We start from the raw sequence: 24,289 nt of genomic DNA on the forward strand, positions 1-24,289 counted from the left end.
AAATCAAGGGATATTTAGCATAGAAAAATAATTTGCGATTAATCGCGATTAATGTGAGTTAACTATGACATTAATGCGATTAATCACGATTAAATATTTTAATCGCTTGACAGCTCTAGCAGAAATACATCATAAATTATAGCACATTATATACACATTATAGCAACATTTTCAGAAATGTTGAAATGTTGCATGGATTGACTCACAACTATTTGCTACAGCTCAAAAATATGGATTTATACTGTAGACTGATATTACAAATAAAAACTGCTTAGCTACTCGTCTTTTAAAATATAAAATATGCAACTAAATAACATTTTAAATTGTTAAAATATTATGATATATTGTGACAAAACAAAACCACAAATGGAACTTGGAACCTGGAACCCTTACATCTCAAGATGTAACGAAGGCTGTGTGTTCCCCGCCCCTCAGTGACGAAGGAGAGTGGTGCAGTCCGGAGCACTGGGCGTCACTGGCACGGTGGTGGAGCGTATAGTGAACACTAGGGTACTTGGGAGGAGTGTTGCCAAGTGACCGTGATATTTGCACCCCATCGTGTCCTTGGAAGACACGAATTACTTTAGGACTTTTCTACCCCCTGTGGAGGTGTTGGGAGGTTGAGGAGAGAAACCAGGCTGACCAAGAGCCTTCAGCGCGCCGCGCGTCACCTTGGCGTCTCCGCACCATGAACCGAATAACGGGGAGGACGGGTGACCAAAGTTTAATTGAGATGAGTCCCTCCGATTCTTTTAACGGTGAGTTGGCATTTTAGAAATACTCTCTATGTTGCTTGCTTCAATAATTCAGGAAATATACCTATAAAAAGCGATAGTTAAAATAGCCCAACTGGGTTACGTTGGCTCATTAGTCGCCTCCGGTAGCGTTATAAGTTAAGGCTTACAGTTGAATTATTGTTGTATCAATAGCCCACTTCTATACTTTTCCCTAAGGAAGATTTGCGCGTTAAATATATAAAAGATAGGCCTATATAGGAAGCCAAGGCTTTTCTGAGTCACATGTTGCGGGACTCAAGTGGAAAACCCCGGTCAGTGGAGGGGGCTCCGGGGGGCTCCAGCAACCCGTCGTCAGGCTCAGAGAGGCGGAATCAGAACACAAAGCTACCGCTGCCTTATATGGATCGACTGGAAAGTAGTCTAAGCGCCACTGGCTTCTCCAGCAAACAGCTTTTATCTTATTAAATTATCTTTCAAATTAAAACAGTGAAAAGAAAATACAAATTCAAGCCCTAGGAATAGCCTATTTTATATAAAGGGAATCGGTTTTAACACAACAGATTTCAGTCAACAGACTGGAAATCAGGCAGGCGCTGTGGGACATAGGTAATGAGTTAATACAGCATTTAGCTTAGCTTTGAGTTGGGCTTTTAGTCTAAACTAATTCAAACTGAGATTCAGACACACCACACCTCTCAAACTACAGTAAATGTGTATCTCTCCCTCTCATTGACCATTCACTGCCATACAAAGATGTTTGTTTATACTTTATTTGAAAAAAGTTTAAATCATAAGCACTATTATGATGCTATCCGTCCGTATCTACTCGCCCCTTTATTTATCCCCTTTAACTTCCCACTGATTCCTGTCACAGGAAGGCAATAACAGTGATTCCCGTCCATTCGCTTCCTGTCACAGGAAGGCAGCGCTAAGTAAAACCTAAGTGAGACCACTCGACGCCCGAATCGATCCCTATTTAACTAGCTCAAGTCAGGCTGTAAAACTCAGGGCTACCTGCAAAACAAAAGCAGTGTGATGTAGCACCCGAACCATCGGTCATCAGCTGTTTTTCTTATGCTCAAATCTGTTGGGTTGCTACGGACAACGGGAGTCCCATCTGGCCCTATGGCCTTCTGCAGATTGATCAGCTGCCGTCCCTGTGGACAAAGGCTCCTCTGTATCTGTGACCAAAGTCTTACTGCTGGCCCGCTCCTCATCAACTTCACTAATCTACTCACACAAGAAGCTTTCTCACTTACTGTGCTAGGCTATTGCCACATGTTGGGGTCCAATCCTTATGGTGCCACTGTAACTGGGTACATTATTTATTCATTCATATCATATTTCATATTTATGTTTTGAATATGACTCCAAAGCATGCAATGCTAGCTATATGGTACTTGTACTATACATCTGCTGTATGTATTCAGCATTGTGTTTATCAAGGTTGTGCTTTGCCTGTATATTGCAGGAAACACTTAAAGGAAGCCATTATTCATTTTGAATAAAGAAAAGATCTGCTTTTGTTTCCACTGTGTTTTGCACGGTCAATATGTTTTTTTGGTAGCAGTGTAAATATGCTCTTTGCTGGACCGGCCTGCCCTACACTGGTCATTAATTAGAGCCACTGCTGCTCTATGTAAAAGCACATGTTAAGCGACTATAGTCTGGCCCAGTGGAATTGTATGGTGTGAGGCTGGCATGTTTGCTCTCCCTTTGTGCGTCCCGGTCGTTTGTTGATGCTATGACAGACAACTTGACAGCCTTGTTCCCTGAATGTATTGTGGGGCATTCTACTTTAAGCAACTCCACACTTTTATTATGGTAAATTTGAATGGTCGCTCAGATTTCAATGGTAAATGTTGAAATTAGAAGGAGTCGTTTTTTTAAATATATTTTCCAGCCATTTAATAATGTCTTGTGATAGTTTTTCTCATCAAACTCTCTTTCTTAAGTTGTCTTAGGCTGAGTTATCTTACCCTAGTGCCTCTCTCTTAAGTTTTCTAAGGCTAACCCTAGTGAGTCTTTTTTAAGTTGTCGAAGGCTTTACTTTACTTCTTTACTACTACTACTACTTTACTTGCGCGAGTGACTCTTTCTTAGGTTGTCTAAGGCTAAATTATCTAACCCTAGTGATAGACGGCACCATTTGGTTACATGACAACACTGGTCTAATCTTTGATCCCTGGCAGCTGTTGATTTGCATTTGCTGAAGACAACCTTTGTTTGTTTCATGGTTGTGTCCTAGTTTTCATATCTAGTTTGGCTTGAATAGTTTGTCCCCCTTGCCTTTAAAATGTTTATTATCTTATTCAGATGAGTCATTCATAATGCATGTGTTTGTCTTGCAGATGAGAGCAATGGCCCCCACAACCCCTACACATCTGCCTCAGGATCCTCCCAGCTGGGGCAACAAGGGGTAACTACACACAACCACAGGCCCTTACATTGACACAGTCACATGATGCCAAAAAATAAACTTCCCCTCCACTGATTAATAGAGCAATGTATGAATCATACTTTAAGACATTGTCTTCACTTTGAGTGCTTCTACTTTCAGTAAAAGTTAGTTGTAGATTCAATTTGTAAATTACATCAGGAATCACCAATATCGTGCGGACAAAAAGTTTTGATTCCAGGAACACCACATAAATGTGGACTTTGAATTTCCGATTTCCAGTGACTGACCTCTTCCTAAGCTGTTCGCCGAAAGTACAATCACTACCCAAGACAAGAGCTTCCTGTTTTGGTCCTCACTATCTTCCCTTGTGTTTTAGCAACCAGGATTATCTTTTTGGATGTCCAATGGCAGGAAGCTCTCAGTCAAACTGCTGTCATTGGGCAGAATGAATCAGGCTGACAAGAAGTGTGTTTATATCCCACATATCCAACGTATCCCTCCACTGCTAACTTCATGAACGTGACATCGCTTTCTACATACTATTGTTGAAGGCTCTTGAATCCCAGGCTGGTTCCGCTCAGTCCAACTGCTACGCAACAGGAAGCAACACGGGAAACAACCTCCCAACTGTCCCTAGTGTCTCCCCCATGAACAATAACCCTGTGCTCTTCTGCTCTCCTGGTGCCTCAAACAAATAAGCTCCCTGCTGTGTGTGTGGAGTCATGTGAGTCCCTGAACGGCAGCCAGTTCTCCCTGGCCCCCTCAGACCACAGCGACAGCCCCCAGGCCCAGCCCCTCAGCCTGGAGCGCATCAACACCCTGACGGGGGTAAGGCGCATGCACGGGCATGCGCTGTGTGGCCTGTCTGTGTCTCACCGGTCGGTGTGTCATCCATAGTCCTGAGTCCCTTGGCCTCCTTTGGTTCTTGTCACCATATGTTGGTTATGTAAACTGTACACAAATGCAGTGGGGCGTCATCGGGTTAACCGCTGTCTGGGCTTCGTCTCTTAACGTTGCCGCTAGAAGCCAGCGGTCGTGTGGGTGAAGTTTATTAACGTGCCGACACGGCCCCGGCCTTGTCGCTTGTTTTGTCCTTGTGTACGTGTATTTGTCTGCGACAAGAGTTTTCCCAGAGTCTGGATGAATGTGGGACTGGATGTGGTGGGCCACTGTGTGGGTGGGTCGGGCATACTCCCTCACTGTCCCTTACTGTTTCTTCTGCAGAGCTGGAGAAAGCGGGCACTTTTCCTCAAGTTTCGCGCACGGGTACGGCAGGGTAAACCAGGCCTGTGGTGTGGTGTTAGCTACTGCTGTGCATATGCCTGCCCCCCTGTCTGACAGCCTCTGATTTATGTAGAAGCCAAATTAAAGGAAGGATCTAGAGAGATCTCTTTCCAATTCTGTTGGAGGATTACTTTATTACAAAAACGACACACACGTTCTTCAAGTGTTAGCATAAGCATGTTGTTTTCTCTGGTTAGTGGAAACATGTGGGCATGAGATACAGAAGGTGTTGCATTAGAATGGAAAGCAGCTTGCTTGGTTCTCACCTGCGATCGTGTCTCTGTGACTGAGCAGGAGGCGAACACCAGAGGTGTAAAATATAATTGGATGAGGACCGGCAAACAGTGGTTGTGTGTGTGCAAGCATGCTTCTGTGTAAATGCAGAGTCTTAACATGTGGGCAGGAGGCATGTAGCCTTCGGCTGAACTTGGACTGTCGTTAAATGAACACGCATTTTGACTTTGAAGGTTTTCTAAATAAAAGACTGGTTATTTCGTCATTTAAAGCTTCTAATTTAGGTCCCAGAAAACGCCTAAGAATGCCAAATGACTGCCAGCCGACTGGGTCACAGACCAGTAGGTCGAGTCGTTTATGGCTCTGCTTTTTTAGCTCATTCAAGCTAATCATGAGAGTTGGATGAGAAATGTACTTAATAAATGTAAAGTAAAGGGAAACATTTCATGTTTCAAAATGTTTGGTCAAATGCTTCAGAAAGGGGATGCATTTACTTGAAAGCTGAACAAGCCAATCCCCATTACATCGGTCGTGTATCAGAAAGTGAACCCTGGCTTATCGTCCATGTGAACTGTCAGCCACCCTCCTCTAGGGCGTGGCTTCCTGTACGTCTTTCCCCTTTCCCTTCGCCGACCCCAAAATAACATCCTCAAATCAGCGTTCCTCTTAGATCTCCACCCCGCCCAAGCTCTCCTCTCACCCCCATCCCCTCATCTCGTTCTCGGTTGTGAACCCCTCAAACTAGATGAGAGATGTTCATGTACATCGCCCAATACACACCCACTACTTTGGGGTTAGCTGATTGATGTACGGACGTCCCTGGCCTGCGCGGGCTGCACCTCGCGGGGCCGGGGCAGGTCCCAGGAGCTGCAGGGATCCCGTAAGGGAGAGCTATAATTACCCTAAATTAGAGAGACGCCGGGGCGAGGGCCCAGTAGGAGACAGCAGCTACCATGCCATGTTCAACATGGCTCCCGGTGTTCTGGGGGACACTTTTAGCTCTCTTTCTCTAGTTAGAGGCCTGGTATGATTTGGGATCAGGGATGTATAAAGAGGCCACACGCGTCTGCTCAAAGACCCCCTTTCCCGTTAAACATGGGCGGAGTGGGAGCTGTCGGATTCAGAACATAATTGTAAGCTGCTTCTTGGTGACTCTTAAAGCGTACTGTATGGAATATGCAGGCTGTCGCAGGCTGGGAGGGCTGGGTCGGAGTGGTTTTAGATTTACTCAAAGGTTTATGCAGTGATTTCTTTTTTTAAAGTTATCAGTGATCAGTAAATTATCTGTTTCCATGTTCCTGAGTCCCTTCCTTATCATCTTCATCCGTAGTTTTGCTTATTCACTTGTCTCTCGTGCTGTACTGAGGACACAACAGAGAGAGGTATTTGTTTCTGTCACAATTTATAGGTTATCTGATTTGGATCTCAGGTTGCATGGAGATATAATATTCCCTGGGGGGAGAATGAGCTAGTGAATTATCTAAGGTTGGCAGGGGCTATGCTAGCAGTATGCTGATCTCATCTAGATGCTCCCCCCTCTCTCTCTCTCTCTCTCTGTCTCTCGTTTATTTATTTGTGAGTCTCTCTCTCCCTCTCTACCTTAACTCTCTCTCTCTTCTTAACCAGATTGCTAAGCAGGTGAGGGATGTCAGAGGAATGGATGGAGCGTGTCGAGCTAGGAGATGAAGAGAAAGAGAGAGTGAGAGGGAGAGGGAGAGAGGGCAGAGGAGAAGGGCTTGACCAAACTCCCTGGAGAGAGAGAGCGAGGCAATAGATATATCTGGCCACTCTGCAGACGCGCTGTCACACACACTCACACACACAGAGGGAGTTGGCGATGGAGGTAAAGTGCTCTTCTTTATCCTTCCCCTTCCCCCTCTGCATAGAGTAAAGCCTTACTCATTGTGAGTACTTACACCCAGTAAGGCTGGAGCCTTAGTCTCTGGCCATCTCAAAGATCATTCTAGGGCTGCATTCCGGTCTAGTTAGCCACTGTAGCCAGCGAAGGCATTCCTGTCCACGTTGCAGTCGTTATTTTTAGTCCTTGGCAGAACAGCTGTACCGGCCAGTGGCCCCAGACGGTCGCCTCTTCTGCTCTCCGTTGTTCCCCGAAAACACTCCTTTGCTAGACTAGTGCTCCCACCGCAGTGGGACGGCCTGGCTGGAGAGGCACATGGCGAGGAGAGGGGGAGGCGGACAATTCAAATGTCTTTGTGTAAACAACAACATTGAGTCCAGATAGTGGTGGAAAGCGAGCCGAGCAGAAAGAGGTGGGAGTGGGAGTTGGATGCGCTCTGTCGGGTGCTTTTAGTTATCGAGTGTAGGTGGGAGTCCATGACGTCATCACGACGTGTGCCCATCCCCTTGTTACGGTTCCCTGCTCCCTTATCTATCGCACGCTGCCCACCTAGCTTCATCCTGTGCCTCGTACTCCCTGCAATGAACACCATCTCTCTGGTTGCCACTGCTGAGATGTCAGCCTGGTAGTGTGGCGTATTTAAATTAGCTTGAGCTTTGTCAAAGCAAAATGGCCCTGGGCTGTCCTCGGATTAAAGAATTTGCATCGCATGGAATACAGTTTGAATACCTACAATGAAACCAATGTCCTGACCTCAACACATCAGTTCATGTGTGTCTGTGCAGGATATGTTCCCTAACAACAATGTTTTATGGTCCGTATCATGGCCCACGTCGCATGTGTTGTGCTATCAGCCGATGGCAGGAGAATGGCGTGGTTTGAGTGCCGTGTTCATTTGATTTGAGGGCCATCTTCAGAGCAAGGGTAATCATCTTTTTATGGGTTGACATGTTGTCGCCTGGTCTGTTTTTCCATCTCCTAGATTGATAAGAGCACGCAGAGTAAAGACTCTGTGTTCTTCCGGGACGGAGTGCGGAGGATTGACTTCATCCTGTCGTACGTGGACGATAAAGATGGAGAAAGGAAGCAGGTGAGGAATGGAAATGCACTTTAATAATGAACGTTAATAATGTTCATTAATAATCTCTTCCAGTTATTTCAGTAGGTGTAATTGAACGGCCCCAGGCTATGTCTGGGTTTGGGGTTGTAAATGAACACTGTTTGTATAGCTCTGTTGTATTGGCCCCGCTGCCCTCCCCTTGGCCACAGCTCTCCACACCCAGAGATCCTCTCACCCAGGTGCCAGAGCTGCATGGTGGGCCTCAGCCACCAGGCAGCTCTTGTTGATTCCTTCAGACACACACTTACCACATCCACAGACAGTCTCTCGCTCCAACTCACTGTTTCCACTGGAGATGCTCACCTCATAGGCTTGCAGCATGAGTCCCAGTGCTTTGTTGGCAGAAACAGTGTGGATTTTTCAACAATATGTGTATTTTTATTCCTCTGCAGGAAAGGAGAAGGGAGTATGAGGCCAACCTGCAGAAGGCTGGCCTTGAGCTGGAGACTGAGGACAAATCGGTGAGGAGCTCGACTGTACTGTTGTGTCTTCTCATTGGAACGGCATTCTCATTGGAATGCGCATTCCTAGGACGTTGTTGTTCTGGTTTCTCTGTTTGTATTAAAATACTAGCTGTTGCCTTCTTATGGGATGGTACAAAACACAAACTGTACAACCCTGGACAACCTCTTAAAGGTCCCATGTCATGAAAATCACTTTATGAGGTTTTCTAACATTATTATTCCCCTAGCCTGCCTATGGTCCCGCAGTGGCTAGAAATGGCGTAATGGTGTAAATCGATGGTGTAAATCTAGCACTGTATCCTGCTCCGCCTTTGAAAAAATTTAAGGTCAGACGCGCAGATTTGGAATTTGGCCCCATATGTTGTCATAAGGGGCCAGGTTACCCCTTTCTCTGCTTTGCTCGCCCAGAGAATTTGGCCCGACAATGAGCTACGACAGTACGAGAGCCACATGTGTTACAGTGTTACAATGTGTGTGAATACACACACTGTAACGAAAGTGTTGTACACTTCTTTATTATTTGGATAACACCAACGTTCTGCTGTTGGTGTTATGGCGCATGGTGAAAAGACTAGACTGCGTCGGATTCTGGTACTTCCAAAACGAGACTCGTAGTGGGGGTTGTCTCGGCCATGGTTGAGAAGGAATTGGGGGAAAGGAACTTTGGCTTTGACACCCTGAAGTCCAGATTGAACTGCAACATGGAGGAGAAAGGGATTTCTTTTTTGATCCGGAGGCGCACACAGCTTTGGGAAAGCTCATTGTGTGACTGGCTCGTAGTGGCTGTAATTCTGCACCACGGCTGAATTTCTTGACCGTCTTCAAGTACTGTATTAGGGACCCACTAACACCTATATAAAAGCATCCATAAAGTAGCATGCCATGGGACCTTTAAACCAACACATTGTGTTGGATGGGGAGGACAGCTTGACCTGATTTAGCTCCTGCTACTTTATGAACTGTAGCTGAACTAACCACCTGTGGGTTGATTGAGGATCATCTAACAATGACTGATAATCAGTGAATCATCATTTACTCTACAAAGCCCTGTGCACATGATCCAACTGCTGTACCTCCTCCTTTCTCTCTCTCTCTCTCTCTCTCTCTCTCTCTCTCTCTCTCTCTCTCTCTCTCTCTCTCTCTCTCTCTCTCTCTCTCTCTCTCTCTCTCTCTCTCTCTCTCTCTCTCTCTCTCTCTCTCTCTCTCTCTCTCCCCCTCCCTCCCTCCCTCCCTCGGCAGGAGTCAGACGACGGGAAGACCTTCTTCCTGAAGATCCACGCTCCGTGGGAGGTGCTGGCCACCTATGCCGATGTGCTAAAGATCAAGGTTCCCTTCAAGGCCAACGACATCCCGGACCACAGCCAGATCCCTATGAACTGGCTGTCCACGCCGTTCCGCCTGCCCGACCTCGTCATGCACCCTGAGCCCGACTACTTCACCGCGCCCTTCGACAAGGATAAGGCCGACTTCTTCCTCATCGACGACAAGGACACCTTCTTCTCCCCATCGACCCGCAACAGAATAGTGAGCGCCCCTCCCCCGCCTGACCCCCGGTCCACTCTGTGGTCCTGGAGACAGGGATTATCCACTGCCGCTCAACTAGTTTGGTCATATTAATAAAACCATTATTTATACAATTATAATATAATAATAATAGTTTTATAGAACAAATTACTTTTTTCAGCTTGATTTTTTATGACTTTTCCTAAATCTATGGGGTAAACATGGCAAACAAGAAAATATCAAATAGTCCTGTACACAGTTTGTACACATCGGTGCTGCTGTTGACCGCTAGCACCCCTAGCATACCCTAATTCCTATCTAGTTTTTGTTGTGTTGGATGATACCGAGGGCTCCTACAGGTTCATTTCTGTGCGCGTGTGTGTGTGTGTGTGTGTGTGTGTGTGTGTGTGTGTGTGTGTGTGTGTCTGTGTGTGTGTGTGTGTGTGTGTGTGTGTGTGTGTGTGTGTGTGTGTGTGTGTGTGTGTGTGTGTGTGTGTGTGTGTGTGTGTGATCCCCAGTTACAAGACAGGGTCAACTGACTGCATCTAAATGGTTCCAGGCCTCACCAGATATGCTAGCAGCAGTCATATACAAGACAATCTGCATTTTAACCATATAATATTAATATAATAATAAAATATAATAATAAAGTATAAATAATATTTGAATATCAACATAAAGCCCTAGCAACAACAAAACATAATATGTTTTTATTTTTAGGTCAATGAATGATATTGTACAGTGATTTGCATATTTCGCAATAGTCAAATACAATTAATACTTTATGCATAAGGGGAGGTTGGGGGCAGTCATGTATTATTGACTGGGCTATAAAGATGGTCAGTAGAAAGGCCGAATGAAGCTGAGAGAGAAACTTGGTTAAGACTTTCAGTTACAATTATTTTCTGCATGTTTAAATTGCTGGGGTCAAATTGATCCCAAACATCAAAGCTGTATGTTTATTTGAACATAATAGGAGAGTTAACTGGCAACAAAATGTTTTGGGAATTCATATTTGAACTAGAAAATGTCATGAATACTTGGCCTTACTATAGTTCATCCCAAAGACTATAGTTGATCCGAAATTGTCCTTGGAGAACAATTGACTGTATGAATTCGACATCCTGTCCATCCTGTCCATACCAACAACTCCTCCTCCTCCTCCTCCCTCCCCCTCCTCCTCCCCCTCCCCCTCCTCTTCCCCCTCCTCCTCCTCCTCACCTTCCCCCTCCTCCTCCCCCAACCTCCCCCTCCCCCCCCTTCCTCCTCTTCCTCCCCCCTCCTCTTCCCCCTCCTCCTCCTCCTCTTCCCCCTCCTCCCCCCTCCTCCTCCTCTTCCCCCTCCTCCTCCCTCCTCCTCCTCACCTTCCCCCTCCTCCTCCTTTTCCTCCCTCCTCCCCCTCCCCCCCCTCCTCCTCCCCCTCCTCCTCCTCCCCCAGGTCTTCTACATCCTGGCCCGTTGCCCCTACACCACAGAGGACCAGCAGAAGAAGGGCATCAAGCGGCTGCTCAGCAACGGGACCTACTCCTCGGCCTTCCCTCTGCACGACGTAAGCCCGTTGCCACGCCGACAACCAATATCATCTGCAGAATCCATGCCCTGAATGCTGTGTTAGGATGACGATGCGGATGATGATGATAGTGATGATGATGATGATGATGATGATGACGATGACGATGATGATGATGGTGATGATGATGATGATGATGGCGATGATGTTGTGACCTCTGTGCAGTCCAGATACTATAAGAAGTCGAGGGATCCTAACTGTGAAAGTGAGCGCTTCAGCCTCTACAAGCACTGGGCCACGTTCCTGTGCTTCTTCAAGGAGCAGCCCCTCAACCTCATCCGGTAGATGCCCAACACCACTCACTCGTACCTGTGTCCTGTTGTTCATGTCCTTATGGCCATTGTTCATTGGGTTGGATATACACTTTCCATAATACTTAAACTCACTCATTATTTTGATGCACATTTTAGCATTGCTGCTTACGGTGGTTTTGGATTATATTTTATTTGCCAAGATGCGGTTGAAGTAAATAAACGGTATTTACACACAATCATTGGTGTTATTAATATTATGTATGAACCAACACCACTAATTGTATTGCTCTCCGCTGTTCACAGGAAGTATTATGGAGAGAAGATCGGGATCTACTTCGCCTGGCTGGGCTTCTACACGGAGATGCTGTCCTTCGCGGCGGTGGTTGGGCTCATCTGCTTCCTGTACGGCCTGATGACCTTCGAGGAGAACGAGTGGAGGTCCGTCCCCTGGAGATCCATGTTCACCCCTCAGCTACGGAGCTTCAGCAGTGCAAGACTGTGCTATGTGATTGTGTCTATCTTTAAAACACTGCCTTGTTGTTTTCATATTTTTTTAAAACAATATGATAAAAATGTACATTATGTATACACTGCCCTTCAAACCTTTGCGGTCACCCAGACAATTTCATGTTTTCCATGAAAACTCACACTTTTATACAACAGATTTCAGCTGTGCTAACATAGTCGCACAAGGGTTTTCTAATCATCAATTAGCCTTTTAACACGTTCATTTCTTAGTGACCCCAAACTTTTGAACGGTAGTGTATAATTTCACCTTTGTTACTATTTCCTATGCAGTAAAGAGATATGTGATGAAAACATCGGAGGCCAGATTATTATGTGTCCGCTGTGCGACAAGAAGTGTGGATACTGGAAGCTCAACTCGACATGTAGTTCCTCCTGGGTGAGTCACAGTCCTATTGATACACCAACATAATGTTCCTTTCTTTAAACTTTGACTTTCAATAATCATTACTCTAATGTGCTTCTCTTTCAGCAATCGCACCTATTTGACAACGTAGGGACGGTGTTCTTTGCCATATTCATGGGGATCTGGGGTGAGTAGTCACTCGTGAGGCAGCGTTCTATAGCTAAACAGCGCCACCCAGTGGTCAGGCAATGAAAACGATAAAATTGTACCGTCATAGCCCAACCCTTTTTGTGGCTTGTAACAGCAGGTATTTCGATTATTTAACCTCAAAAGAACTCACAACCAGAGTACAGTAATAATAGTAAACTGTATTAATTCAAAGGCATACTTTTTACGCAGGCCAGAATTTTGCTGTGGAAGTCCTACCCTTTTACATTGGCCAACTAGATGAATGTATACAGTTTTCATCCCCTTGGGGATATGAAGGCGTTGCACGTGTTGAACAGCTGCAAACATAAAAAACGACTACAATTATATTTATATCAATAATAATTAATAGTTTATTATATTTGACAATGTGATAAGCGGCCCAAGTAACTGGTCTTGCGGTCTGCCCCCGTTGGCCCCCTGCAGTCACTCTGTTCCTGGAGTTCTGGAAGCGGCGTCAGGCCCGGCTGGAGTACGAGTGGGACCTGGTGGACTTTGAGGAGGAGCAGCAACAGCTCCAGCTCAGACCGGAGTACGAGACCAAGTGCACCAACAAGCGCCTCAACCACATCACGCAGGTGCTTGTGTTCCCATGGTTACCATGACCCAGACCGCGCTCCGCGCTGAACCTTTGGTCACGTCCTCCTCTGCGCTGGTCGTTGGGGTCTGGAGTTCTAGAGGGGAGAATCCAGGCCGACTCTTCAGTACTGATTTGTTTAATCAGCGTCGTGGAGGATTTCAGTTTTCTGTATAGTTTATTCACCGGCCTCAAAGGAGCCTCAATCATGGATGTTGGATTTATGATATCATTTCTTAAAATGAAATACCTCATAGACTATGCCTCAATTATTTTTAAATGAGCAATTATAAAGGGGTATGGAACCATATCCCCCCCCTCCCGCTCTAGGAGATGGAGTTAGTTCTAGAGCGGACCACTGCTGATCTAGTGGGCCAGATGCTGCTCTGCTGGGCCAGCATTCTCCTGTGGGTAAGGCTGGATCAGCACCCCCTGAATGCTCTGGTCCTGAACAACAGACCTTGCGCCGCAGTGCACCAACGCTTGTGTGGAGAAAATATAATAACCTAAAGAAGAGCGGTCTGGAAAATACTTCGGAGTCAGAGTGCCCCAGCAGGCCCTGAAGTAGAGCATTCTGGAAAATACTCATATTTGGAATGCTCCAGCAGGCTCTTTGCCCCGCAGTGACCTATTGACCCTGCAGGAGCAAACCTCTTCCCGATCTCGGATCAGGGCTGAACCCTGCTCTGCCTCCGGGGTGAAGCTCTGGTTTCTAAACCTCTTCAGAGTTCTCTTTTCAGCATAACAACCAGTGCAATGGCTCATAACTTCTCCATGCTTTGCTTGGTCGCTCTGTAGGAGATGGAGCCCTACTTACCCGTAACAAGCAAGTGTGCTCGCACGTGCCTGTCTGGAGCCACCGTCCTGTTCTGGGTGAGCATGTGTCTCTATCACCTTTCATGTCATTTCAAGAACAGCTTTTCGGTATCAGCCACCAAATATGATGTGAACAAACATCGTTATCCCCATCACAGTGCACTATGGTCCCTGTGACTATTAGAATTTAAAATATTGAAATATCATATTAACATACAGTATGTTAAAACTAGATTAACAGATGTATGAATTGGTGCTCAGGGAGTTTATGTGGTTTCTGACCGCATGACCCTAATCAAATGTGTTCCAGTTGGCATTAAACCAGTGTGTGTGTGTGTATGTGTGCATGTGACACATGCATGCAGCACATATGATAACACCAAAGAAGAGCCGGCCTCCCACTGATGCTCTTCTTCTGCGCCACAGAGCTACTGAGTTCCTCACGTCTCCCCCGTCCCCGTCCACCTCCCACCCCCCCCCGCCGATCCCCAGATCTCGCTCATCATCGCCTGCATCATCGGGGTGATCGCCTACCGCCTGGCGGTGTACGCTGCCTTCGCCAGCATCATGAAGGACAGCCCCACCAACAACCTGCACATGGTGGGCTCCCTCATCACGCCGCAGCTCGCCACCTCCGTCACCGCCTCCTGCATCAACTTCGTCATCATCATGATCCTCAACCTCATGTACGAGCGGGTGGCCATCTGGATCACCGACATGGGTGAGGGGGCCCGTTGAGACCGGGGACGGCAGTAGCTCAGGAGGTAGAGCGGCTTGGCTGGTAACCGGAAGGTCGCTATTTAGATCCCCGGCACCTCCTAGCTGAGTGTCGAGGTGTCCTCGAGCCTCACCCTGACTGCTCCTGACGAGCTGGCTGTCACCCTGCGTGGATCTCTCCGCCGTCGGTGTGTTAATGTGTGATGTATGGTTGTCAAGTCGCTTTGGATGTTAATGTTAATGTCCCCTCAATGTTAATGTAAATCTGAGACTGTTCACTTTCTTTATCGTATTTTGGAATTTATTTTAGCTTTTTATGTGCTCTGGCAATAAAAATGTACATCATGTACATGTACAAAAATAAAGCTCTTTGATTTAATGAAATGTAATTGACGGAGCGAAAGATGTGAAGGGAAATGCTTCCGCTTCAGGGCGGTTCTCCAGTAGTTCAGGAGTGACAGAGTCGCAGTCTGCCGCTGGTCATTTACCTGTTGTCTTGATGTGCGTCGCAGAGATCCCCAAGACCCACCTGGAGTACGAGAACAAGCTAACGGTGAAGATGTTCCTCTTCCAATTCGTCAACTACTACTCGTCCTGCTTCTACGTGGCTTTCTTCAAGGGCAAGTTTGTGGGCCACCCTGGAGATTATGTCTACATGTTCGGCAAGCTGAGAAATGAAGAGGTATCTATCGAATCTACCTGTCTGTTTGTCTGTCTATCTGCCTATCTGTCTTTCAGTCTGTCTTTCTGTCTGCTGTATCCATCTATGTCTGTCTGACTCTCTGTGTCTCTGTGTCTCTCTTTCTGGGCTCTTATTACATTTTGCACGTCACACAAGGTATTGTAACGGTACTGCCCCCCGGTGTGTTTGCAGTGCGACCCAGGTGGCTGTCTGATCGAGCTGACCACACAACTCGTTATTGTGATGACCGGGAAACAGGTGTGGGGCAACATCCAGGAAGCCCTGGTCCCGTAAGTACCGCCTCTGTCCTCCACACCCGCCCTCACTGTGTGCAGGCATCCCCTCCCTGCCTAGACCGCCCCCTAGTGGCGGACACTGGAAGGCATGGATTGGATCCGTCTATGGGTGTGTGTCGCCCTGCAGGTGGCTGATGAACTGGTGGGGCAGCCGCAAGGCTCGTAACCACCCGGAGAGCCTGTACTGCCGCTGGGAGCAGGACCACGACCTGCAGGGCTTCGGCCAGCTGGGGCTGTTCTATGAGTACCTGGAGATGGGTGAGCGTTCACAAGCCGCCACGTCACGGCCCCTCCGCTAGGGGTCGTAGTGTGTTGATGTACAGAACAGAGAGGAAGGGAGTGTTCGATATGGTTGAACATAGACCCCCACTTTGTTTTGTCTAATCTCTCTCTCTCTCTCTCTCTCTCTCTCTCTCTCTCTCTCTCTCATAGTGATCCAGTTTGGGTTCATCACTCTGTTTGTGGCCTCCTTCCCACTCGCCCCCCTGCTGGCGTTGTTCAACAACATCATTGAGGTGCGCGTGGACGCGTGGAAGTTCACCACCCAGTTCAGGAGGCCCGTGGCGTCCAAGGCCCACAGCATCGGGGCATGGCAAGAGATCCTCAACGGGGTGGCGGTCCTGTCCGTGGTCACCAACGTGAGGAGACTCTCTCTGTAGTACCCTATCTGCTGCTCGGTGTTAGTGCGAGCAGTTATTCTCTGATGTTGTTCTCTAAGCTGTCGATGCAGCTGTCATAATATTACCAAAGAATCTGAGGACATCCAATAAGACCCCAGCAGGTGAAAGGTTAACCCTGGTCCATCCGGTCTTCGACCGGAGCTCATGATGACATGTCCCCAGGTTCATCCTGATGCTCACCCTTCACCCTCTGCCTGCTCTTCTCTCACCCTCTCACCTCAGGCGTTCATCGTGGCTTTCACCTCGGACATGATCCCTCGGCTGGTGTACATGTACGCCTACCAGACCAACGGGCAGCTGAGCATGAAGGGCTACATCAACGACAGCCTCTCCATCTTCAGCATCGACCAGATCCCCGCGGAAAGCCGGCCAGAGCCAGGGGAGAACCCCGCCTGGTTCAACAGCTCCATCACCACCTGCAGGTGGGCGGGGTCGGGGGGGGATGGCGATGCATATGTGTGTGTGTGTGTGTGTGTGTGTGTGTGTGTGTGTGTGTGTGTGTGTGTGTGTGTGTGTGTGTGTGTGTGTGTGTGTGTGTGTGTGTGTGTGTGTGTGTGTGTGTGTGTGTGTGTTTGTGTGTGTCATCGTGTATGGGTGTGGGTGTCTGTCGATGTGGCTGGTGGGGGATGGGGGTGCATGTGTGTGTGTGTGTGTGTGTGTGAGGGGGTGCCGTGTGTGTGTGGGAGGGGGGGGGGGGTTGGATGGTGGGGGGGTGGGGTTGCGTTTGTGTGTGTGTGTGTGTGTGGGGCGGGGGGTTTGGCTGGTGTGTGTGTGTGTGTGTGTGTGTGCAGGTGAGCTCATGTGTGTAAGCAAACACATTGCATTGCATATATGCGTGTATGTGTGCGTAAGTCATTCTCCCCTTCACTGATAGCAAAGTTTTATATTTTTAGAATGAACCGTTACAACATCTGCACCAAAGCGCTTATTGAACAAATTAAAGGCATAAAAGGATTCCTGGTGAAATGTAAGTGATCCAGCGGTGACACGAGGGCGTGTTAGTCTCCAATGCTGCAGGTCCCTCACAGCTGGTTGTGTGTCTCCAGGTACCGAGACTTCCGCTACCCCCCCGGTCACGAGCAGGAGTACAAACACACCATGCAGTTCTGGCACATCCTGGCCGCCAAGCTGGCCTTCATCATCATCATGGAGGTAACCCCGGGCCTTCACTGGCTCCCTCGGTACACAGGGAACACAGTGGTCGTGGTACCACTTCTCCCTCCAACACTATGGTCAACACAGCTATGTTACGCCCAGTAAACACTGAGCAGAGGCAATAGGCCTTCGTCACTCCATCTCTTTCATCCCCCCTCCCTCTCTGTCTTCACTCCCCTGTCCATAAAGGTGCGTTCACACCAAAAATGAAGGCGAGTTGGGAATACATACAAAGTCAATGCAAAGATGCAAATACATGCAAATGTTGGACCAATGGATGAGCGGCGCGAAACAAACAACCTGGTTCACAAGGATGTAACTCGCACAAAAACTTGACAGACCTTGGTTACCACCAGGCTAACCAGCTGAGCGTGGTTTTCACCAGACTAACTAGCCGACTGTGATTTACACCAGGCTAACGTAGGATGACCAGACTTCCCAGTTTTTCCGGGACAGTCCCGATTTTGAGTTGCTTGTCCCGAGTCCCGACCAAAGCCTGTCGGGACGCAAAAAATGTCCCGGTTTCCACCAACCACTAAGAAATGTCCCCTTTTGTCCGCGATTACATAGCAAACGTGGTCTTAGTATAGCCCGATCATTAACTTAAAACGACATAGAAACATTAAAGCATCCAGCATATGATTTCAACAATGTGTGCGGGCATAAGCAACAGGGATGGTCGCAGTCGCACAATGGATTGATCATGGAAACCGATGGACGAGCGCTGGGTGGAGAAAATTGCGCATTTCAGATGCAGGGAGATTCCGTGCAAAAACATGCGTCTTATTTGTTTGCCGTGTGTCTGCCTGGCACTAATGCTCTTGTTGAGCGGATCTTTCCATAATGAACGATACTTGGACCGACGAGAGGAACCGCATGACCGTTCCAACCTTAAAGGCGTGGCTTGTTACACAGGTCAATTTTTATGACACCTCTGCAATTCCACAACAGCAGGCTATCAGCAAACATCGATTTTGGAGCAAATTCACTACTCAAACAAATATGTGTACGTTTATGAGGGTTTGAATCTACTCTATGAGGTTGAAGTCTCACACACACACACACACACACACACACACACACACACACACACACACACACACACACACACACACACACACACACACACACACACACACACACACACACACACACACACACACACACACACACACACACACACACAGAGGAGCCGCGTCCCATTAGGCATACCAGGCAATTGCTTGGGGCCCCGGGCCACTACTAGGGCCCCCAAAAGGCCCCCCCAAAGAAAAAAGAAAAATCGCTCCATACCCCCCCCCCCCCCCCCCTCGTCAACAATCGCTACGTACCCCCCCGTCCGTCCGTCCGTCCGTCCGTCCGTCCGTCAACAATCGCTCCGAACCCCCCCCCGTCCCCCGTCAACAATCGCTCCGAAACCCCCGTCCCCCCCCCGTCAACAATCGGCCCCCTAAGAATTCTTGCTTGGGGCCCCCACACTACCTCGCAACGCCCCTGCACACACACACACACACACACACACACACACACACACACACACACACACACACACACACACACACACACACACACACACACACACACACAAAATTGCTCTGTTCAAAACTTTCTGAAACTTCAGGCTAGTTCATAAAAATATATAGTCCCACACTCCCTCACTGTCTTTTCATGTTTTCTTTTAGATGTGTATATAGGCCTAAATAATAAAGCAGGTCTGTATGTGCAGTGGAAGCTTGTCCAGGCTCTGCAAGTCAGGATGTATGCCATCCCCAAAATCCACCTTAATAACAGGAAATCACATCTACCAAATCCCGACCCACAAATTGAATCACCAGCCGCCATTGGTCCTACGTGTTGAAATATAGCCTAATATCTGCGTCTGTGATCTCACATGCACACGTACTACGGTCATGCGGAAAGTGTCCCGGTTTTAGTTTCAGGAAATCTGGTCACCCTAAGCTAACCGTCTCAGTGTGGTTTACAACAGGCTAACTAGCTGAGCGTGGTCTACACCAGGCTAACCAGCAGACACAGTCACTGTACCCCTCTCTCCTCAGCATGTGGTCTTCCTGGTAAAGTACTTTGTGGCCTGGCTGATCCCGGACGTCCCGTCGGAGGTGAAGGCGCGCGTGAAGCGGGAGCGCTACCTGGTGCAGGAGTACCTCCACAACTACGAGGTGGAGAAGCTCAAGGACCAGCTGACCTGCAACACCTACAACGACTGCACCTGCCCCCCCATGATCTACCCCTCGCTGCCCACCCACGAGGTGCTCTCTGAGTGCCTCTAGCAAACAAGTGTGTGTGTGTGTGCGTGTGTGTGTGCGTGAGGTCTCCTCACACCACACCGCCACCCCGCCCTCACCCTGTTGATTAAAAGAGCCCTGCTAGTAGTGCCTGTACTTTATCATGTTTCAAGGCCACAACTTCACTTTAAGAGCGAGAAGAGTGCAGTAGTTGGGCAGGATTAGGGGTAGAGGTGCAGCCAATGGGCTGAGGGCAACACAGTTTGCATGCATTTGGCTGCCGGCTAGAGCCTCAGTATACTTGACGTTACACTTGGGACGGCGTCCCGATGCTGAGAATTGTTTTTAACTACAAAGGGAATCAAAGATGAAATGCTGTATGACACTGTCAGAGCCAGGGCAGCTTGTTCACTGCTGTTTAACACACACTATTTATTTGCCACTATGAAGTGCCACTATCACTAACCAAAGAGCGAAGGGGTCAGTTGAAATGATATTGACATATTGGGCGAGAGCAATTTCTTTTCGTTTATCAGTTCTTGTTTTTCCTCCTGAGGGTTGAGGGAGTATAGTTCGATGCCTTGCTTTGCTACCTGCTTTGTTGTGTCCACACAAGCCTTATCTCAGTGACTTGAAACCAGCGAGGATGGATCACAGTATTATGTTATTATGTATTTCTATGCATCCCGTCAATCCTTCCCTCCCTCCTCCCCTCCCACCCTCTCCTCCCTCCCTGCCCTCCATCCACCCTCCTCCCCTCCCCCTCCCTCCCTCTCTCCCATCTCAGACCCTCCACCTTATGTGTTGAGTGTGAGCCTGTGCGGGGGGAGTTGCCATGGGTTGGGCCCGCCTCTGCCTCTGCCCTCTTACTCCACCCACTGTTCCCAGCAGTGTGTTGCTCTAACCTGTTCAGTGGGCCGGCGCGACCCTGTTGACTGTTGACACTGAGAGGTGTTCCTGGAGATGAGAGACTTGAGCGATGGAGCGAAGGGATCCATTTTTAATGTGCTCCTGTTGACCAATAGCTGGAAGGCTAATGAAAGCCAGCCCCACTCTATCGTTGGAGGGCTGTTTGTCTTTGGCCATACAAAGCGCTTCGGTCCTCACCGAGCTGTTTTGTTCTTTTGCCTACGAATCAGATTGCCACACCGTCGATGTGACGAGTATACATTCGCTTTTGATCTATTGTTTTGCACAAAGCACTTAATGAAACAAGAACAAACGTGGCATAAACACATGTGTGTAATCCCACACTACATATATAGGGCTTTGTAGCATTAGTGTCAAGGTGATCGCATCCCTGGTTTGATTGGGGCAGCTGGGATGCAATAGTAGTGGGATATAGTTAGACCATGCTTTCATTTCTGATGCTTACTTTTGAACGTAGATCGATAACTACACAACAAATAAATAAAAAGCATGTCAAATAGTGAACTCTGTTTCAACATTATATGAAGGATATTCATCATGTATATTATAGGTACATAAGTTATGCAAGACTTTTAATTTAAACGAAAGAACGTTTCATGAGTCCCCCTGTCTGAGAGCCACAGGGAGGTGGTAGCTTTGTGTATTGCTGATCTTCTAAAGTTTGCCTTTTTATACCTTATTCTATTCTTGAATAATGCCTGTCGATGCCTTAATACCTCTTTCACTGTTCTTTGTGATTTATTTAATATATATATAATTTTCTTCCACTCTATAGCTGTGCCTTGCATTTCTTTTCTTGCTAAGCTTGAGTCGTTATACTTATTTCATATATTTACTGTATGGAGAAAAGAAAAACAACAATGTATTAAAAGTTGTGAAGTTGGGGGTTTGTTTCAATTTATTCTCTAATTTTTATACACTGCATTGTGCTACGAATTAGTTCTCCTGTCAAGAATTTACAATCTACAATAAAGAACTCGTTCAAATGTGCTGCGCGTCACTGGGTGTTTTATTAAATCAATTGGATGTTGAAACATCAAGTGGACGGTCAACTGAAATATTTTATTTTCCGCATTCTGCGGTAGCTTTGTTGAGCCTGGCACCACAGAACAGATGGCTGAGCGGGCCGAGATAACTGCTCAGTGTTTGCTCTGGTAGTGGGTGTGTTTCCACCACAACACACTGCATAGTTGCTTCAAACAGGCTCCTCAGACATGGGCAACACTTACAACCAGGTAACTGCTAAGGTTTATAGTTCGGTGTTATAGTCAGTTATTACAGTGTCAGATATTACAATGTCTGTTATCAAAGTGTCAGTTTTTTATAGTGTCAGTTATTACAGTCTCAGTTATGTCAGTTATCACGGTGTCAGTTATTAAAGTGTCTGTTATTACAGTGTCAGTTACGTCAGTTATTACAGTGTCAATCATGTCAGTTATTACAGTGTCAGGTATGTCAGTTATGTCAGTTAAAAGAGTGTCAGTTATGTCAGTTATAACCGTGTCAGTTATGTCAGTTATAAACTAGTCAGTTATGTCAGTTATAACCGTGTCAGTTATGTCAGTTATAACCTAGTCAGTTATGTCAGTTATTACAGTGTCAGTTATGTCACTTATTTGTGTCAGTTATTTCAGTGTCAGTTTTTACTGTGTCAGTTATATCAGTTATTAAAGTATCAGTTAGTGTCAGTTATTACGTCAGTTATGTCAGTTATTACAGTGTCAGTTATTAGGGTCAGTTATTACAGTGTCAGTTATTTCAGTGTCAGTTACGTCAGTTATGTCAGTTATTACAGTGTCGGTTATGTCAGATATTACAGTGTCAGTTAACAAGAGTCAGTTATTATAGTGTCAGGTAATCACTATTTGCATAGGCTCGTATCCGTTATGTATCTTTCTATGTAGCTGATAGTGTAAATATTGAGGGTTTTAATTAAGGGCTATAATTACTTTACTAAAGCGCAGACAAATTTAGCAATCTTTATATAAATATACCCAGGGCTGTAGCCAGTGAGTCCAAATCCTTGATCTGTAGAATCAGATGACGTGTCTGAGTAGGTATGTATGCCGTCACCTCACAGGTGAATCCCGTCTTTGTAGCCTCCAGAGACGCCCTTCTGCGACCTGAAGGGCCCTGGACAGGAGGGCCTCGCGGTGATCCAGTTGTACTTGATGCCTGTCATCTTCATCTGCGTCCTGATACTCGGGCTGCCCCTCAACCTGCTCTCCCTGTGGATTTTCTCCCACCGCCTGAAGCGCTGGACGCGCAGCACCGTCCTCATCTTCAACCTTACGCTGGCGGACGCCTCTTGGCTGCTGGCCCTGCCCTTCCTCATCTACTTCCACCTGGACCGCCTCGACTGGACCCTGGGCCCGGACCTGTGCAAGGCCGTGAGGCTGCTCTACCACAACTACTTCTACCTCAGCATCTTCTTCGTTTCCTCCATTAGTCTGGACCGCTACTTGGCCATCGTGCACCCACTGCGCTCCGTGGCGCTGCTGGGCCGCCGGCAGACGGTCCTGCTGTGCGGGGCCGTGTGGCTAGTCACGCTGGCCCTCAGCGTCCCCGTCGCGGGTATGACCATCGTGCAGCCCTGCCCAGGCATCAACCGCAGCGTGTGCACCTTATACGTGCTGCTGGACGTGACCAGCGTGAGCTTGCCCTACTCCGTCTTCTGCTCCATCACCGGATTCGTATTCCCGCTGGTTTCCATCTGCTACTGCTGCGTGCGCAGCGTCAACGAGCTGCGCCACCTGCCCTGTCTGCACCGCCCGCACCACAAATGGCGGCGGCTCGTGCGCGTGATGAGTGCGGTGCTGATCATCTTCTCCCTGCTGTACTTGCCCTACCACCTGATCCGCAACGCCACCATCGTGATGCGTGCGGTCTACCCGGACACCCCCGCAGCGTGGCGCACCGCGGACCTGCTGTTCAGCCTGGAGATGTGCGTGTGCAGCTTGAACACATGCATTAACCCGCTGTTCAGCTGCTTCGCGGGGCAGCAGTTCAGGCGGGAACTCCACGACACTTTTCAGACACTTTGGCGCCGACGCGCAGACGTCAAGTCAGCGGCGGCCCCCTCGCTGAAAAGTGATCGAGGAGCCGTTACGCGATCACGGTCCCCCGGGGTGAGCGCCGTGGTGCCTCTGGAGATTCTTTCTGCACGGTGACGTCTCGGATGTTGTGTTCTGTGGCGTCGTTTTGAGTTCAGTTTCGGGAATGGAAGTGAACGGAACGGAATTCGAAATGATTGAATCCAAAAAACGAATGTGTTACGTCCACCTGTACAGGCTATGTAGGAGAAAATCAAATTCACCTCCAAGCCTTTTTGTAGTGGAAAATGCCTTTATTTTGTCAATGGTGCTAGGCCTGTAAATGGTATCATTCATAATAAATTCTAAAGATGATCGCTCCCAACTATTGGTGGTTATGAGTAGTTATTCCAACACAACACCGCCTCTGTGTGGTTGGGCTGTGAAGGAAAGACTGATGCTTTGAGCAATACAAATATCAGGCCATATGCTAACAGCTGTCTGCAGCATGCTTTAAAACCACATAACAGGCAGCTTGGTATGGTGTGATTTAAATAATAAAAATCAGTTGTTGATCAAGCATTTAGGCCTACATTACAAATAATTATCTATGTAAACCAAGGCGGACCTTTTATGACAAAATGTTTAGAACAGCTGG

The 24,289-nt window shown here is 47.6% G+C and overlaps 2 protein-coding genes across 6 annotated transcripts; both read left to right on the forward strand.

Annotated features, from left to right (window-relative positions):
* The first annotated feature begins 439 nt into the window (after positions 1-439).
* Positions 440-21,589, forward strand: ano5a (anoctamin 5a). Of its 5 annotated transcripts, none has more exons than XM_060061292.1 (22): positions 440-758; positions 3,089-3,156; positions 3,838-3,966; positions 4,363-4,404; positions 7,497-7,604; positions 8,027-8,095; positions 9,338-9,622; positions 11,040-11,150; positions 11,337-11,452; positions 11,729-11,863; positions 12,224-12,329; positions 12,423-12,483; positions 12,930-13,081; positions 13,411-13,491; positions 14,389-14,617; positions 15,126-15,295; positions 15,488-15,585; positions 15,719-15,849; positions 16,024-16,229; positions 16,494-16,693; positions 17,318-17,423; positions 19,484-21,589. In XM_060061292.1, exons 1-22 carry the CDS (start codon positions 689-691, stop codon positions 19,712-19,714), a joined length of 2,904 nt encoding a protein of 967 aa, XP_059917275.1. In that variant the 5' UTR covers positions 440-688; the 3' UTR covers positions 19,715-21,589. The 5 variants fall into 5 exon arrangements, with proteins under 5 accessions (XP_059917275.1, XP_059917277.1, XP_059917276.1 ...); XM_060061293.1 differs by lacking the exon at positions 13,411-13,491 and adding an exon at positions 13,879-13,953 and having other exon boundaries at positions 441-758; XM_060061294.1 differs by lacking the exon at positions 4,363-4,404.
* Positions 21,590-21,813: 224 nt separating this feature from the next.
* LOC132464972 (P2Y purinoceptor 3-like) lies at positions 21,814-24,016 on the forward strand. The gene is made up of 2 exons (XM_060061606.1): positions 21,814-21,834; positions 22,699-24,016. The coding sequence occupies exons 1-2, from the start codon at positions 21,814-21,816 to the stop codon at positions 23,767-23,769; spliced, it is 1,092 nt and encodes a 363-aa protein (XP_059917589.1). The 3' UTR covers positions 23,770-24,016.
* The last annotated feature ends 273 nt before the right edge of the window (positions 24,017-24,289 follow it).

Source organism: Gadus macrocephalus, chromosome 9 (assembly GCF_031168955.1).
Source record: "Gadus macrocephalus chromosome 9, ASM3116895v1".
NCBI classification, from domain to species: Eukaryota; Metazoa; Chordata; class Actinopteri; order Gadiformes; family Gadidae; genus Gadus; species Gadus macrocephalus.

What these genes read in the sequence shown, in the direction of transcription:
- ano5a (XM_060061292.1), top strand. Translation starts at nt 689, where the DNA reads ATGAACCGAATAACGGGGAGGACGGGTGACCAAAGTTTAATTGAGATG. An exon ending in GCATCAACACCCTGACGGGG is followed by an intron (nt 3,967 to 4,362) that starts GTAAGGCGCATG and finishes TTTCTTCTGCAG; the next exon opens with AGCTGGAGAAAGCGGGCACT. An exon ending in ATCCAGGAAGCCCTGGTCCC is followed by an intron (nt 15,586 to 15,718) that starts GTAAGTACCGCC and finishes GTCGCCCTGCAG; the next exon opens with GTGGCTGATGAACTGGTGGG.
- LOC132464972 (XM_060061606.1), top strand. Translation starts at nt 21,814, where the DNA reads ATGGGCAACACTTACAACCAG. An exon ending in TGGGCAACACTTACAACCAG is followed by an intron (nt 21,835 to 22,698) that starts GTAACTGCTAAG and finishes CCGTCTTTGTAG; the next exon opens with CCTCCAGAGACGCCCTTCTG.